Genomic DNA, 18,291 nt, shown 5'->3' on the forward strand with positions numbered 1-18,291 from the left:
GAAATAGAGACAAGATATCTTTATGAAAATTGTTCACATTCTATAGGTCACTGGATTAGTTGCAGAAAGAATAAATGTACTGTTAATGCGTTAATCAGTACTAGAGCTGGAAGTAGATGTCAGTTCTTAATATACATTCAGTCAAAGCATGCCTTCTTTACTGAAATTGTTGAGAGAGATTTGGAATGTTCATTGCTTGAGTGGATTTTTTTGTTGTTTGTTTGTTTTTGCTGTAATAGGAGGAGAAAAAAAAATGAACGATACCATAACAGAAATGTTTGATCGGACAGCTGATGGAGAGTATGAATCATGCCTACCAGAAGATAGTCTTTCTGCATGTGATGAAAAAGAAACTGTGCATGGTGAAGAACAGGACAAAGGAATAACAGTAGCAAGCAAGAAACCAAAGAGTGAGAGAGATTGATTTTTATTTTTATTTTTTTTTTCCCTCTTCTTTCTTTGTTAGTATGCAACAGACTGCAAAAGTTGGTGTCAGGGTCTGTTCCATAGGAACAAATACGCCAAATAAACTATGAGTTCATTGTTCATAAGTTCATGGGATAATTCATTCATTATAATGACATAATATAAACAAATATGAAAATTGTTCTGTTGGTTCATTTATATTACATGCGTACAAATATGGAGCTGTAATGGAAGTTGACATAGAAGCTGTACAACAGAGTCACTCCTAAGGAAAACACGCCAGTTTTTGGCTATAGGTTAGGACTGTGATTTACTTGCTTTCTGTGTTCCCCAGCTACATTGAGATTTCTCGATATTTTTAAGTAACCTTTCCACTCCTATTCTGCTCATCTTACCTCACTACTCTTTTTCTTCTTCCCTCCTAATGCTTTGCGATCACTGATCAACCAATTCTGTATTATTTTTATTTTCTATCTGTATCTTCTACCTCAGAGCAGCATGAACATGGCTTTTTTGTATCTAATAGCCTAGTAATCATTTTAGAGACGTTTCTGCAGGCAGTCTTCTAACCTTATGTGACATGTGACTTTTTGTTCTGTGTGTTTACAGAACATGAGGATAAACAAGATAAAGCCAAACAGAAAGCTTTTGTGGAGCCATATTTCAAAAGTGATGAAAGGTAATTTGCCTAATATAAATAGTAATAAAAGTCGTTTGTTTAACATAGGTATTCTAAGGGTATTTCCTCCTTGAAGAGAACTTGTTCTGCCATAAAGCAAACCTGTTCATTTGCAACTTATTAGCAGCTGAAGATGCACAGGTAAAAAGATAGTGTGAATTAGATAAAAGCTGAAGTAGAGGGGGGGGAAAAAAACCACACATTGAGGTATATCAGTCACATTTGTTGCAAAGTAAGGAATGATATTTCTGCTTTTTATAATCCCGTTGAATGAAGTATTTTGTAATCCATGCGGTTTCTTATGGGCACGTAGCCATGCGTGAGTTTATCGTCAAAGAGCCGATGGGTCGCTTATATAAATAAGAAAAAAGCTGTTATCTTTGGTAGTTTTTTCCCTTCCTCTAGGCAATAAATGAGGAATGCGAAATAACTGTATGCCTTAGGGCTTCCTCTGTTGCCTTTCTGCCTGATCATCATTGATAGTCTGGGTCTTCATTTCATAATGATACTAAGCCCTTTACTTAAATAATTAGTCTTTTTTTACCATTGGCCTGTTTTCTTTGTAGATGAAAATTTGTTTAGTGTTTTGTGGTTTCAAAAAAGAGCATGTTAGTTGAAAAAAATCTTAGTCTTTGAATAGGAGCATGACATTCCTCCTGCAGATATCAGTGTGGGAACTTCTGATACTCATGAACTCATATTTTTGAGTAATTCAGATCAAGTCACTTTCCTATGATGAAAAGCCATAACACCTGACATGCATATGTGTGGGTTTTTTTTTTTTTTAAGGATTTTATTGCATTTTAAAAACTCTGGGACTGTTTTAATTACGAAAGTAATCAAATATGAACTGTAGTATGTTTGGGTTTTGTAGATGCTGTGATTTTTTTTTTTTTTGAAGCTGTCCACTATTGTATCCTAAAGAAAAGAAAATTCTCAGGCATGTAGAGGAAGTAAATGCTCTATCACATGAAAACACTTTTGCTTTTCAGAAAGAATACTATGTTAGATTTTCCTCATATTGAGGTGATTCGAAAGAAAGAAGAAAGAAGAAAATTGCCTGGCCATACTTGTAAGGAATGTGAAATCGTAAGTAGTGTTGGTAGTTCTGGTCTTCTAGCTCTTCTATTATCTACATTCTGAAGTGCTGTTGAAATGGAGTCTGGTCACATCATCTTCAGTATACACAGGAGCCAAGAGTTATTTACCAAAGCTGTTTACAAAAGTTACTTTTTTTTTTTGTAATCTGTAGTAACCACATGTAACTTTTTTGTAACTTTTTTTTTTCTTTTTTCTATGCCTGTATGAAGGCAAAAGCCTCTGGCAGTATGATTCCAGTATGGTTTTTGTTAATAAAAGAAGCGTTAGCTAATCAAAGAATTGTAAGTTTCTAAACTTTAGTTCTAAACTCTACTGTTATTCACGGGTACTTAAATAACTATGTTTTCTTTCCTGTTGTACCTCTGTGTCTTGTTTGTTTCTTTTTTTTTGAGGTATCTGTATTTTCAGATTGTTACACCAACAAATGCACTAATGTAAATGTATATGCAAATGTACACAAAAATTTATATAACCAGGAGAAAAGCATGGGATTTTAGGCTTCTTCATTACAGGTTTTTCCTTCCTTTAAAATTACTGAACTGCTTTCATATCATTTGAAAGGTAAAATACTGACGTAGTTATATGCATAGTGAGGACATATTTAATTTGATTCTGAGTAGGCTGAGTTAATTAGGCAACGATCTAATAAGTAAATGTGCCAGGAGTGTTGAATAATGGCTGAATAATGATGGATTATCTCAGAAGTCTTTTCACATAATTTCCACACAAATATGTATTGGTATGGAACCAATGCTGTTCATAGATTCTGCTGCTGGGCATTCTATAGCTAAATTGCATCTACTTAGCTAAAGAAATTTATTGGACTGTACTTTGGTCAAAAACATGTTCCTGAAATATATCCTTCATAAAACTCATTAAAATAATTTTTACAGTCAACTATAAATATCACTTTCAAAAATGTGCTTAATTCAGATAGTTTGAAGGGAAGGACAGAAAAACCAAAACCTTCAGTCTATTTCTTGGCCCAGGAGCTACATGCTAACTTTCAGTTTCCTGCATCTGTAAGCTATGGATCAGTCAATCCAGTTCTTGTTACTTCCTGACAACTTAATTAGAGTGGTGATTCTGGAAACTTAACAGCTTTGATTTTTACAGTATTTGATCTCCACATTAAACTTTTAAAAATATGTATATATCTTTTTTTAAAGTCCAGGCCATTCAGGATGAATGTCTTGGAATGCGTGGAATGCTTGGCTACAGCATTGCAACATGCATGATAAAGCTACCTTTCAATGAAATGCCTATGGGAAAAAAGGAGTATTAGACAAAGCATAAGTAATACTTTAAAAAGTCTTGGTTTATTAGTCAGAAGATTTTGAAAAGTTTCCTAAGTCTGAGGAAATGCTTAGGGAGTGGGTTAAATCAGTAAATAGTTTCTGACTAAGTGCTGCAAGCAATATCAGGGGGGTTGCCTGTTCATTGTGAGCTGATGTGAGAAATCTGACTTCTGCACGTGCTCTGGCAAACTGAAATTTAAATCCTTTATGTCCTGGTCATGAGAGTGTTTCAAAGATCTCACCCATCTCACAATGTAAAATGTGGTAAGATGTCTTCTGTTACGATGACTTTGCAATGAGATCAGAGAAAGAGTTCGTAAAATAAAATGCTTGTTAGTGTGATTCAGTCTCACTACACTTCAAGTAGGATAATCAGAGTTAGGTGTTTTTATATACATTTAGATTACAGAACTGACTAAGCAACTGTGCTAAACTAACAGGAAGAGCATTTGAAAGATGTGTTCTCTTAAGACTGCAAATAAAAGTTCTGTAAATAGTTATTTTACAATGAATGTACTGCAGGTGTATCTTTTCCCACATAGGAAAACCTAGCTGCAGTGTTCTGTGGGGGTTGGGGATGCTGTGGATATCTCCATCTAGAAGACAGCTGAGTTGTTTTTTTTTTTTTCTTAATAGCAGCCATGTGTCACTTTTTCAGTCTTGACCAACCCAAAATATTTCTAAACAAGTTAAAATAAAGAAGTTACTTTTAATTTCTTTGGATTGATTAGCTTGATTGATTTGGTTTTTTTAGTTCTCTGTTCTTCCAAAACTGCACGGTATTTGTCATTGTTTGATACATAAATACTCCCCATCAGTCATGATCTTTTTGCTCCTCCACCAAAATGCAGTACAACGCAGATTTTCAGTAGGCTACTTTCTAAAATTCTAAATGTTTAAAGGACAAACATAATACGTACCAGTTATCCTTAAAAAAGACTCAGCTAATAATCACACAGATACTGTACAGTTTTTATAATTAATTTTGTGGACTCTAACTCCACATCATTTCTTAACTTTTATTAGTGAATACTGATATATGTTCTAGATGCTGTTCCTCTTCTTTCATTAGTCCCTACACCTGTAACGCAGTGACAGACATTTTCCCAGCTGGGTCCCTGAAGACCACTTGATCTGACTCAGTCCCTGAACTGTTGATCCCCACTTGAGTTCTGGCCTTGGCCATAGGCTTTTTGCTTTGAAGGGAACCGTGGATAAGACAGTAGCAGACTATATTTCTCCAGATTTAGGCACTGAAAGGAGTTCTGCTGTTAGCAGTTTGGAAACAGGAAGATTTTTATGTGTACTTTATGCTTTGTCTGCTATCTATTAGGAAAAAAGGAATTTATCTGTGTACTTTACTCTTCTAAATAAGTAGATTTTTTTGAAATGCTGCCGTTAGATGGAGTCCGGAAGTAATGTCTATTGACAGAAATATTCTGTTCCTTTCCTGTTTCCCACTCTAGATTACTTTCCAGCTGTCTTAATGAGGTTTTAATTCTGCATTTTTTGAATTATAATTTTGATGAAATTGTTTTACCACTTCTACAAGGGCCAGGCTTCTTGTGCAATCCAAACTTGGTGTTTCCGCTTGAATCATATAATGCTTTCAGCTTTGAAAATGCTGTAGTACCTTGTGATTACTAAGTGCCCAATTGCTGTTTCAGGAGATGTTAAAGCACGAGAAAGCTAATGTTTGTTTTCATTATACTTAAGGGAACATGCACCAAAGAGGCTTGGAAGATGTGTGTACTTTTTGCAGTGCAGTCCCTAGCATAGCTGATGGATGTATTTATTAATTTAAATACAAAGTAGCTAGTCAATGTACTACTTACTTTAAACAAAGTACATCTGTTAAGTAGTTTCTGGAGTCTCAGTGGTTAATCAGTGTGTTCAACTAGCTCTTTCATAGAATCACAGAATGGCCTGGGTTGAAAAAGGACCACAATGAACATCTAGTTTCAACCCCTGCTATGTGTAGGGTCACCAACCAGCGGACCAGGCTGCCCAGAGCCACATCCAGCCTGGCCTTGAATGCCTTCAGGGATGGGGCATCCACAGCCTCCTTGGGCAACCTGTTCCAGTGTGTCACCACTCTCTGTGTGAAAAACTTCCTCCTAATATCCAACCTAAATCTCCCCTGTCTCAACTTAAAGCCATTCCCCCTTGTCCTATCACTATCCACCCTCATAAACAGCCGTTCCCTCTCCTGTTTATATGCTTCCTTCAAGCAGTGGAAGGCCACAATGAGGTCTCCCCACAGATTTCTCCAAGCTAAACAAGCCCATGTTCTCTCAACCCTTCTTCATAGCAGAGGTGCTCCAGCCCTCTATTTATGTGCTCCTAGTTTGAAGAAAATAAAGCAGGAAGGGCTTTGACTTGAGTTTGCTGTAAGCTTTAAATTTAGATTCTGGAAATAATTTTGAAGCATGAATTTTGTAGCGTAATGTTTACTTCTTTTTTTATTTGTAAATGCAAATTGAAACTTTTGTTTACTAGGAAACTCATATGTACCTTGACACCTGTGCCAGTTTCACAAAATCAGCCAATAAAACTGTTGACATAAGTAATTATACACATTGCTAAACCTTTTACCTGTGGTATGCTAAAAGATACAAAGCTAACAAATGTGCCACTGTAAGGCTATGCTTAATCTGTAAATTCTGTAAACTTCTAGGATAACAGCCAGATATTTGTCGTTTGGATGACAAATCTTTACTCTTGACTACCCGCACCATTACTTCTAGATAACTGTGTTAATAAACACTCATTGACAATGTCACTGTGTAAAGCAGTTCCTGTATACATAATAAATCTGTTAATTTGGAATTTTTTTTTTATCTCACAGTATTATGCAGATATTCCAGAAGAGGAGAGAGAGAAGAAGCTAGCTGCCTGTTCAAGACACAGATTTCGTTACATTCCACCAAATACACCTGAAAATTTCTGGGAGGTTGGATTTCCTTCCACTCAAACTTGTATGGAAAGAGGTTAGTTAGAAAAATGGCTCATAAATCCAGGAAACCATTTTAGAAAAATGGACATTAAAAAGAGCTTTGTTTCTAGTCTGTCAGGCAGCCTTCTTCACCTAGCCCTTCTGAGATCCTTTCACTTAATAGCAACCATTATTTTGAATGAATATTGTCTTTTTTAACAGCTGCTGTACTACTAGGAAGAATTAAATATAGGGAAACTTTGTCATAAACTAGATGGAGAAGGCTGAAGTAAATGGTGTTGTTATAGAATTTAGTTGAAACCCTACTTGTCTTTCAACCAAAGCAAGAACTCAGCGTTTTCAGAGGCAAAGGCTGAGAGATTGTACTCGCTGAGGACAGACAGGCAGCACCACTGATCTCCTTTGTCTGTATCTTGGGAGTTCCTTATAACAAAACAAAAATGGAAAAGTTGAGGGTCAGATGTGTTTAGGTAGTTCTTAATACACGTTCCCTGTTTATCGATGAAAGTCAAAAGCTGTTTTTCTAACTTCTCTTCACACAGAAGATAGTTCTTTCTAAATAACTTCTGTAAGTCCTGAATGTTGATATAAGAACAAGAACTAGTTTTTGCTAAGGGCTTTAAAACCTAAGTTCGTACTGTACTATATGTATGTTTCTTCACAACTGTGAAACTATGAAATAAGGAGTCCTGAATGAACTCTTTGGAACTAATATGAATTAAGTAACTCAAAATGTTAATCTGAACTGACTTTGTCTGTTCTCAGCAGTTTCAGAGCAGGTGTAGGAAAACAGCTAGGGATATGAACATGTTCTTCTGTGGTGATTACCATATCATACTTAGTCAGAACAAATAGCACTGATTTTCAGGTCCTTAAGATAACTTTATTAGTGCAAATCGTACTGCTTAATCAAGATGTACTGATGAGCTGAGTTCATATAAATTTGAAACTGAATTTCTAAGGAATGTGTGCATTTCAAGCATAACATTCATAACTGTAAGTTTCCCTGAACATCATGGGTGTCAAATGTGAGATTTGCCTTTGATGTTTTAGTCAGGTTCCCCCTTCTTAAAGATCTGCTGTGTGAGGTTAAGCTAGTTACCAAATTTGCCGGCCATTAGGCTTCAGGAAAATGTTTTGTCCATAAATTTGTCTCTGTTACTGTGTATGGTATGGTGAATCCTTCAGTCCAGCCAGCCTGTACCACAGTAATGCTGCTGAATCACCATTTCCTTTGTGAGTTATCTCTTTCCTCCCTTCTGTATCCAGTTAGCTATGGCTTGGCTGTGGCTAAATCATTCCTTCTATACCTTAGTTTATGAGATAGGCTCTACAGTGGTGAGAATTCTTCCATGGTTTGAGATGATTCTTTTTAAGATGAACAAATCATTGTCCTTCCTCTTCCAACCTTGGTTGCCTTTTACCTGTTGCAACTGAGGAGAAAGTTGATCCAGACTAAGCAATGTCCATTTGATGACACAGGTGATCAAGATACCCTGTTACAGAGGTTGTCTATTACTCTCATTTAGAATCTACTTGCACTCCTGTTTCTTAGATTCTTAGCAATCTCCTAGCTCTGCTAGGGCAAGAGCTGGTCAGTTGTTAATGGTCCTCAACAGCATGCGAAAGGCAGACTTCAGATCTGTCCTTCCTTTATAAAAGTGACAGTGCAGCAGGAACACTGGGAAGGTTTCCAGTGATGATGAAGAACAGTAGTTATCAGAAGTTGTGCATGTACGTTGGATGTATTTTCTATTTCTTCCTGGTATCTTGAACCAATTGGATTTTTAAGATAACTGAGGACTGTATAGAAAGCGTTTTTTGACTATGAAGTAGGAATCTACTACTCTCACCTCAACAGATGTTACTGCTGATAAACAGTAAAGGTTTGACACAAGCCAGATGCTGTAACTGGTTTGCATGAAGTGCCTGCTTATTGTCATTGCTAGCGAAGTTGAGCGTGTTACAGAAATTTCCTCTGCACTTTCCTTATCAGAAAGCTGTCAAAGTGTGTTTGATCTGTAGGTTTGGCTTTTTCCAGTTACCCTTTAATAAAAGAGAATGCTCTCAAAACAGAGGGATGTACTCTAAATTCACAAAACACATGTGCCTAAATTTTTCCTGTATATGACCGGAATAGATTTTAAGAAGTTAATTTTGTCAGACAACTGAACTTGCAGTACTAACATACTTTGTTACTCCCATGTAAAATCTTCTGCAGAAAAGGTGATGAGAAATGCAGTTTTGTATTTAGATGAACAGTTCATAGCCTTCGTTCTTCTCTTCAGTCTTACCTGTCAGTCCTGCATTACTGTGTGGCCACCCACCAGAATGCAATTGAGTGTTTTCATTAACAATAGAGCACCCTGGGCTCTGTAACTTTTTGTCAAGGGAGGGAGGGGAGAAATAGAGAATTTTTTTTGAGGGTAAGCAAAAAAGGAAGCTGAAGCTATGCATGTTGTTGTATTATATTTATCACTTCAGATTTGTTCTTATTCTTTGAAGGGTATATTAAAGAGGATGCCGCGCCCTGCCAACGTCCAAAAAGACGGCAGCCTTATGCTGTAATGTTCTCTCCAAAAGGCAAAGAGCAGAAGACATAAATGATGGGGAAGTAAAGCATACCAACTTGAAGAGCGTCTTTCCTGTCCTTAGATATTTATAGTTAATATAAACTTGAAATAGAGACCTGTTTTTCACAATGATAAATCATTTCGTTAAATATGTAAATTTTATAAAAATTCATTTGAAAATCTGAAGTATCTACCAGGAAACTATTTAATGTATGTTTGTTTCATATTGTGTTTAATACATTTTGCATTATTTTTTTGCACCTGTCAAACAATGAGTCTTTTTTCTTTTCTTTGAAGTCAACTGCTACAACTTCAGCAAATCCCATCTAATCTTTTTGTTGTTGAGTAACTTCTTTGAAGTCACTGAGATCACAGTTCTTCTTGCAAGGTCTAAGTGCCTGTCAGTGGGAACAGAGATGCAGATTTTGTAGGGTGCTTCCATATTGCACTGGATTTTTATACATAAACTTTTTCTTCTAGAAATAAGTTTTACCTACTTGTAATAAAAGCGTATTAAATTGAAGAGGTATCTACTGTTAATAGTTTTGGAGCTCTAAAAACTTGTACAGTCTTTTTCTTTCTTAAAATGATGGTGTTAAATGTATAGCGCTGCATTTCTTCACTGCTTAAATTTGAATATCCAGTTTGTCTTTTGTTTGTTTGTTTTATTTTAAATTACAGTGTCTCATTTATTGATAAGGAGATAAATATTCATACTTCTAAATTTGTATAACAGCTATGCACTGAATTCTCCTAGTAATGACCACTGCTATCCACTAGATTATGAGGGATTCTCCGGAGGTATTTTAAATTAATTATTTGTAGTGGGGAGTATAGTTAATTCCATACTTATGTTTGGAGGGTAAGAACTGAATGAAGGAGGCCAGATAATACTTTTACCTAGGTGGACAGGCATCACTTAAGATCACAGAAGATCACTTAAGAATGGGATACTTAAGAATTGCGTAGCATTTTAGGATAGAATATAAACTTTCAAGCAGTTTAGAGCCAGCGATGGGCTCAACCAATGGGAAATCTCTTTAAGAGGAGATTGTAAAATAAGCAACTACTTAAATGACTTAAACCAAAATAAAAGAATAGAAAGTAGAGATTTTTTTATAGGTATATAAAGTGAAGATACATATATATGTATACACACATTACATAAAGTACAGTGTGTAAATATGTGTATCTTCCCATTTGTGCAGTTTGCCTATGTAGATGTGTGTGTTTGTGTCTATGTAAAGAAAATACATGTTTAAGTACTTGGCAGATAGAACCGTGTTCTTCCAGGTGCAGTTATACAGGAGTGACTGTAAGTTCTGCTGGTGGGGAAGTTATGGCATATGCATAAAAACAAAACTAAAAGAAAATTAGACTAACTGTTGCAGTAATGAGAACAAAAATCTTTTAAGTTGACACTGTAAGCCTCGCATAAGAAGAATAGTGTATCTCCAGGCACTGTCACCAATTACCTACCCTGCTTAGCTGATGAACTTTTGCTTTAGCATCGCAAAGGGAGATCTTACTGCATGGCAAAGGCAGAAAGCCAAATAATAATGAAAATCTGTAGTTATACCTATGTACCCTAACGTGTGATGACAACAGATGTTTACACAATATAGCGGTTGGTTGAAGAATCCATGCCAAGATGAATCTAACATTCTGAAAAATTTGAATACTCCAAAGAAAATTGGTAGGTGCAGCCAAAATTAGGAATCACAGAATTTTCCAGATATCTTGAAAAATGTTTTAGAACAATGATTTTGTTCTCTGAATAAATGCTTATCAGTCTTTTTATATTAAAAAAAAAAAAAGTTCTTTGACAAAAAAGGTAGGAGGCTGCTTTTTAACTAGAGAAAGCCTTCACAAAGAAGTTTTATCAACAACAAATGTAGAGACTAACACAGCCAGTGTAAAATGTATTGTAAAGTAGGCTGCATGAGAAAGTAGTTTCTTAACTATAAATCTTGTTTTTAAGGAGTGTCAGAGAGCAAGCCTTACAGTGTGTTGTTAAATGATCAAACTATGGTGTGAACATTTGAGTTGACAAGAAAAAAATCTTCTGCACCGATGTTCTTTATGGAAGTGCTTAAGGAAATGTCTTTGCAGGAAGAGTTAGAGGAGCTGTAGTGAAGTGAGGTAGTAGAAAAGGGCGATGCAGTGAGTGTCAGGCTGCCAGGACTGGGGGTACTTCCACAGATTTGAAAGTCAGAGGAAACTACTGACCCCCTAAAAACAGAACTTGTCAGTTCTAAGCAATTCTGCTACTTGGGGAGTACACAGTGACAATTCTGCCATTGGATTTTTAAAAATCCAAGGAGATATCAGTGGAGCAGCCACCTGATTAGTTTTATGGATTAGCAGAAATACTGAACTTGAGGGGAAAAAAAACCCAACCACAACCTAATGAGAGCTATGGATAAATGTAGAGTCAGCTTGTCTTTGAGAGATGAGTCATTCTCTGTGTCTTTTAGGCTCATTGAAAGTATCAAAACAAGGTTCAGCTCTTAGCAGATCCAACTTGTCAGGATATAAAAGGGAAAGTTATCTCATAGATTGTCCCTGTTTGAAGGTATATCAAGTCACCACAGCGATAGGAAGTTATAACGGAATTCTGCTGGGATGTGTTATGTTCAGCCTAACTATAAGTGTTTGAGAAGGGCTGGAAGGCAAAGTAGAAAGTTGACAATTTGCTGCCGGAGGACACCAGTATAACTAGAAAAGAAAGGGAGAGGGTAGAATTTGCAAAGTATCTAAAAGGGAGACACCAAAAAAGGGATGTAATAGATGCCAGTGAAGTCAAGAGGTGTAATAGGAAAGGTTGTTCTTAAGGGGCATCAGGTAAAAGGTTTCATTACAAGTGAAAAGGAGTATTTCCCTGCACAGCCAGTTGAATGTTGAATCCTATGGAAGTGCTGCAGTATATTATTGATACACACAGTTTGGGCAGGTTAAAAAGAGAAAGGTGGGACAAAGTCATCAAGGATGGTATGCGCTAAAGATAATACTGCTGCCTCAGGCATTCCTTAAGCTTGGGTTACAGGAAACTAAGAGAGTATCCTAGGGGAAGTATCTACCTTGGTGTGCATCCATCAGCATGGTTATACTTAGGTTCACATTGCACTGTTGATACTACTAAAATTCCACAGTGTATTTACTAGAGCTTCTTATCACCTCAGATGCCAGTCCCCCTTGAAAATGTGGTGTGCTCTATCTTTTGGTCTGTATCTGCCAGCCTTACAATAGCTTAAGAATTGTGTCAATAAAAGCACGATACATCTTCTGTGTCTGCAGACATATAGGAGTAAAGCTTGTTGAAGTGTACCAATGTTTAGATGGCTGTTCGATAAGCTTTATTTACTTCAGAGAGCATTAGCGTTTCAGCTGAAGTACAAAAGGCAGTTTGCAGAGATTTGGGGTACAGAGGAGTGAACCACATACAATCAAATGAATATTTTATTAATAACATTTTTCTTTGAAAGTCCATTGGTGTTTGTGAAGATTGTACTACTCCACTAGAGGACAGTAAGGAACTGTGTTTACTTCAAGAAGAATGTAAGAACTACTATTTCCACTATGGTTAGCTGGTATTTTAAGACATCAGTTGCCCTTAAAACACACACACACAAAAAAAAACAACACATATTTCAGCATCTAGAAACAAGAATACAAACAATAGTTGAGATACATTATGCTTTCCCTTTCAAAGAGAAATTCCTAAAGAAATACCAGAAACTTGAGCAACTCGTTTACCAAAAAAAGCTGACTGAAATCTCCTAATTTTAGAAGTGCTGCTTCAGCTATTTGCAGTAATTTCTAATACCAATTTCTAATCCCAGTTTACCTCAGTTACATGCATACACAACCTGTTATGTTCAGAAGTAGCACTGGCCACCTTTATGGCAATGGCAGCGCTTTGTGATTGCAGAAGTGGACAATGCGTTCTTTGGGCTGTTTTTCTCCACATCTGTGAGTAGTGAGGAAGAAAGAAAACTTCAGGCAAAAGCTAAGATGAAGTGGATTAATGTCTGGAGGAAAACTGGATGGTTAACTAAATACAGCATTCGTGAGCTAAGTTTTTATATGTTTTCTGATTTGAAGCCAATACTCTCAAGATGAAGTAAAGGGGCAGGAGTGGACTGACTTAAAGTAAGCATAAATATCTAAATGGGAACCTCTGAGTAGCAGTGCCCTTTGGGTCTGATCTGCACTTTCTGGCACAGCCTCAAGTGTCTTCTAGTTTCCTCACGTAGTCTGTGATAGCATCTTAGGATTCAGACTTATGTATGTGTTACCCCTTCTCATTTTATGAAATAAGGGGGAAAGTATGGTAATTAATGTTAGGATTTGTTCATCATTTAAATGAAAACGTGGATATGTAATATTACTTGATTTGCCATGGTTAGGAAGAGCTGAAGACTTGATGTTCACATGGGTAACCTCATCTCACTTCTAGTGGTAAGAACATCATTATAGCAATCTCGAAAAAGCCAGTGTTATAAAGCCAACCATCAAGAATGATGTCCTTTCTTGGAATGGGTTAAAGCGATTTCTGAAAGTCAGCTTCTCTTAATTTAGATCCCAGGTAGCACTCAGCAGTTCCAGCAGCCCTTCTGTTAGCGCTGGAGCACAGAGCATCATCTCTGTATTGCTAATGACTGCTAGCATGTATAAAGTTTGAGACGTTAAGGCACTGGCATTGGCCTAATGATGGTACAGCTTTCAAGCTGGTGACCTACTGCCTCTCCCAAAAGCACAAAGATGGCAAAGTGATGACTTCAGCACACCCAGAGTGCTATATGCCTGATCCACAGATACTAGCCCCAAAAGCAGGTCATGGATCATAAACTCTTTCTAGGGCTGCTTGGAGTGCAGGCATCAGGTGTTGTTAAAACGTCTGCAGGCAAGCTGTTTCACTGCCTGCGAGGCCATCCCGGTCATTAGTTGCTTTTAATTAGTTGCGCTTTTGCACTATGCTCTTCTCAAATAGAAAGGATGAATGGCTTGCCCCTAATGAAGCTGGAGGAAGACAATGTCTATCTGCCGATTAATGAAGAATTCTGTCAAAAAACAGTACAAGAGAACAAAAATAGAGATGGAGGAAGAGCAGAGGGAAAAGAGATCAGTGATGTGTTTGTTGTTGATACCAAGCTAACAGTGGACTTCTTGTTTAGAAACAGTCTATGCTAAAATCAGCCTAGTCTTGTCATCTTGATCCTCAAAGCAAGGGCTTTGCTGTGCTTAAATAAATTAGCTGTGGAAAATTTGGAAGAAAGAACTACTGATGTTTTGTTCCACATGTTAGTGCAGAAAGACTGCTCATTCCGAGCAGATTCAATCTTTGTGTTGGTCCCTGCACAGACTGAGCATAAAATTTGAAAGAGCCTTTTCTTTGAGTATGAACAACTGCCAAGGGAAGTGCAAGATGAGGCAGATGTAAGCATAAAGCTCCACTCGGTGAAAGGTGGACCAAGCCGATAGAATCATTAAGGCTGGAAACGACCACTAAGATCAACTAGTCCAACTATTATCCATCCCCACCGTGCCCACTGACCACTTCCCTCAGTGCCTCATCCACACGCTTCTTGAACACCTCCAGGGACAGTGACTGCAACGCCTCCCTGGGCAACCCGTGCCACTGCATCACCACTTTCTGAGAAGAAAATTGTTCCTAACAACCAGCCTGAGCCTCCTCTAGCACTTCATTAGATTAGTTCCATTAGATAAAACCTGAGATGTCAAGCATTTTTCTCACAAGTTTGTGCTTTGCTTGCAGTCTTGGAGGTCAGTTTGTGCTCCAGCACATGGAAAAATGATGTGCTGTAGACACAATAAACAGTGACGTCTTCTGTGAATTACATTACAGGTTGCGAAGTGCAGTGTCAGCACAGCTTGGGTTAAACTTTACAGCTTTGTGAGTGCTGTGTCTTAGATCAAGTATTTGGCATAAAAATGTGTCTGACCATTAAGTTTGAAATGATGGGTGCTACCCATATGGATAAATCTTCCCTTGATTGTCATTTTGATACATTTTTCCTGAGTTATAATTGTATCTTCTTTCTCCCACTCTTTAATACAGAAGGTTGGCCTTCCATCGAGAATATCACTGGAATTCACACATGGCAAGACATTGGCCTCTCTGGGCACACTGTTTAGGTACAGTATAGAATCATAGAATTGTCTGAGTTGGAAGGGACCCTTAAACGTCATCTCGTCCAACTCCCCTGCAATGAACAGGGACACCTACAGCCACATCAGGGTGCTCAGAGCCACATCCAGCCCAACCCTGTGTGTGTCCAGGGACAGGGCACCCACTGTATCTACATCCCAGTGGCAGGACCTAACCACTGCCAAGAGGCATGGAGTGCCCGCAAGGGTGGAAGAACAGCTCTGTCTTGCGCTGCGACAAGTGGGAGACAGCCTTGCTGGCAGGAACCACAAGAAGGACGGCTGGAGACTGTGTGCCCTTGGAAGGTTCTTGTTGGCCTTCCAGCTGGAGCCACAAATGAGGCTGAGCAGTGGTGATGAAACATAGTAGTTCATTTCAATTACTGTACAAGAATGAATAGCACTTCTAACGCAATGTGGAAATACAGATCACCTTTTTCTTATTTATGAGTAGATCGCAGGAAGCATCCCTGTTGTTTTTACAAAGGACTTTAAACTTAGGAATAGAAATCAAATTTTTGTTTTGATTTGGTTTGGTTCTATACTTAAAATTCAGCACCAACTTGAATAACTATTTTGAATGAATTCATTTTCAGTGAGTTAATACCTTACTTCATATTGCCTGCACTTAGCCAATGGGTTCACAGGGAGAAGGCCTTAAAAATGACATGGTGCTGGGGAAGAACTTTATATACCTGTACTCAAAGGACAGTAGAAATAGCCAGGAGAAAGTGCTGGTGGGTCGGATGTTTGAAAGAAGAAGCAGGGGAGACAAAATTCAGATCAGATAACATTTCTGTGGTGATAAAAGTCACCCATTACCTCACAGTTAAAATTACCAACTCAGTGAGTCTTTTTAGAATGATTTTAAATAAAGCGAGAGAAAATAAGGATAGATAGGAAAGAAATCATGGTTTTTGGGACCTTTGGGAATCTGCTACATGTGCTCTACTTGTGCTCTTGGGTAAATCAATTGTGGGAAAAGATGAAGAGATTAAATACAGTCTTTGAAATGACATTCCTAATGACTCACCATTTGGGAGAGCTTGGGAATTCGAGCTGCAATTGAAAAGAAGCATAAAATAAAAAACTGCTAACATTATCTCGGATAATGCGTATCAGATAATGAGTTGATATTCTTTTAACGTTGAGCAGATGTTCTAGAAGAGGCGATTATTTTAATTCAAATTTTCTTTTACCTCAGTCAGTTTGCAAAAGGACAGGTACTCCGTCGCACGGGTAAGGATGGATATCATAAGAACCAAGATACTGATCCTTACAAATCAGAAATGTGATTGACTATTTCCATTCCAGGGAAGCATCCCGTGTCTCAAATTGTATCACCATGCTGATTTGGAACAAAAAGGCAATATTTTCCACAAACTTACATCTAAGAGAAATGGGTTTGAAATATTGAACTCGCTGAAGTATCTCACTCTGTGCTAATGTAATTAAATTTATATAATTGCTGTCAGATTAGAAGGCAAAAAATTCAAATTCATTATGACACTCCTCTCTGAAATCACTCTGCTCTTTGCATGCATGGTGCTTGCTGGGTATCAATTGAATTAATACTTTTCAGCTCTCTGGCTTGCCAAATACCATCTATTAATTAGTAATGAATTGTTAACTGCTTAGCAAATCATTCAGACAAAGCAAGAGAACTCTTGATATTCAGTCCTAATAATTTGACACTTAAGAAGAAAAACAAATATAAAAAGAAACGAAGATTAGGCTTTTAGCCATTCTTCCCTCTATTTCTCTCTTGTTCTGTAACAGAGAAGCACGTCAAGCCATCAGAAATACAAGCATTCTTCTCAAACCCATGGGGAATGAGTTACTTGTCTCAGAGAGGCAGGGGTGGCAAAAAAGACATCTTATTCTTCAGCCTCCTCGTGTCAGTAGTGACACCAGGTGTTATCTCGTGAGGTTTGAAAGGCATTCTGCATTCCTGAGGAAGGACTGGCCTGCGTGTCTCACTGTTCCATTTCCAGCCCCCGGGACCTGAGAGCTCACACCATCAGGGCCGCCTTCCCCACATCAGGATGAGCAGGGAAGGCTCCAGTGTGACCTTTGCCAAGGTGTTAAAGTCCACACTGTTCTGACACAGCATTACATACACCCAGATCTCATAATTCATTAAATGTGATCAGTGCTTTTAAAAGACAAGTATATGCTTATGGTGCTGATGGTCTCCTGGCTATGCTGGCTGTTTGAAATCACTGCATTTATGATTTCTCCACAGAAAAGGGATCATTTATAAAGGGATTTATATTAAAGCAAATGTGAACTAGCACTAAAATGATGTTTTAAGAAATATATTTCCCTTTGTGAAGAAAACTACTTTCAATTCAGTATACATAAAAGTGGATCTTCCTTCTGGGCTTTCTCAGACGAAAATTTGTTCAGAATCTATTTATCCTAGGATCGAACCGGGAAAGACATGAGAAAATGAACACTAAAACATAAGGCATTTATTACCAAGAGACTACAAATGATAATTCCAAATGAATATGTAAACTTGACATGATTTACAGCAGAGGCTCTCACCCACGTCCCCATAACCCATGTTTGCACTTTTTGCACCAATAGAGACCCCTGAGCAGCAGAAAACACTGAGTCATTCTGGTGGAGAGAACTGCTTTCATTGTGTGATGATGAGATTTGCAGGAGTCTCCCCAAAGCTGGCACTTTATTTTTGCCATCCTATTTGCTACCAAGTTGTACCATTCTGCTTTCCAGAAGGAGAGCGCTAGGACCCCCTTCACTGCTCACTCACAAATGGAGAGAGTCCAGAAGGAAAACTGGGAAGGATCCCAGCCAAAGCCCACTAGCACTCATCCACACCGACCAAGCTGCTCTTGGCACACAGGGAACCTTCAGGATCCACAGGAGGATGAGCAAAGCCCTGTGCACACAGTGACTTAAAGTCATAGAATCATGGAATCGTTTCAGTTGGAGGGGACCCTTAAAGGCCATCTGGTCCAACTCTCCTGCAATGAACAGGGACACCTACAGCAGATAAGGTTGCTCAGAGCCCTGTCCAGCCTGACCTTGAGCGTCTGTTAGGGACGGAGCATCTATCGC

At 38.0% G+C, this 18,291-nt stretch overlaps 1 protein-coding gene across 5 annotated transcripts in view; it reads left to right on the plus strand.

Moving 5' to 3' along the window:
- The window catches only part of RBBP8 (RB binding protein 8, endonuclease), a 38,497-nt gene extending 28,941 nt beyond the window's left edge, over positions 1 to 9,556 (plus strand). For all 5 annotated transcript variants that reach the window (XM_085220879.1, XM_085220880.1, XM_085220878.1 and 2 more), the window contains 5 exons: positions 240 to 410; positions 1,036 to 1,105; positions 2,098 to 2,194; positions 6,353 to 6,494; positions 8,966 to 9,556. In XM_085220879.1, the coding sequence (XP_085077005.1) occupies positions 240 to 410; positions 1,036 to 1,105; positions 2,098 to 2,194; positions 6,353 to 6,494; positions 8,966 to 9,063 (578 nt within the window). In that variant the 3' untranslated portion in view covers positions 9,064 to 9,556. The remainder of the gene's footprint in view (positions 1 to 239; positions 411 to 1,035; positions 1,106 to 2,097; positions 2,195 to 6,352; positions 6,495 to 8,965) is intronic.
- Positions 9,557 to 18,291: the final 8,735 nt, after the last annotated feature.

Source organism: Meleagris gallopavo, chromosome 3 (assembly GCF_905368555.1).
Source record: "Meleagris gallopavo chromosome 3, MGAL_WU_HG_1.1, whole genome shotgun sequence".
NCBI lineage: Eukaryota > Metazoa > Chordata > Aves > Galliformes > Phasianidae > Meleagris > Meleagris gallopavo.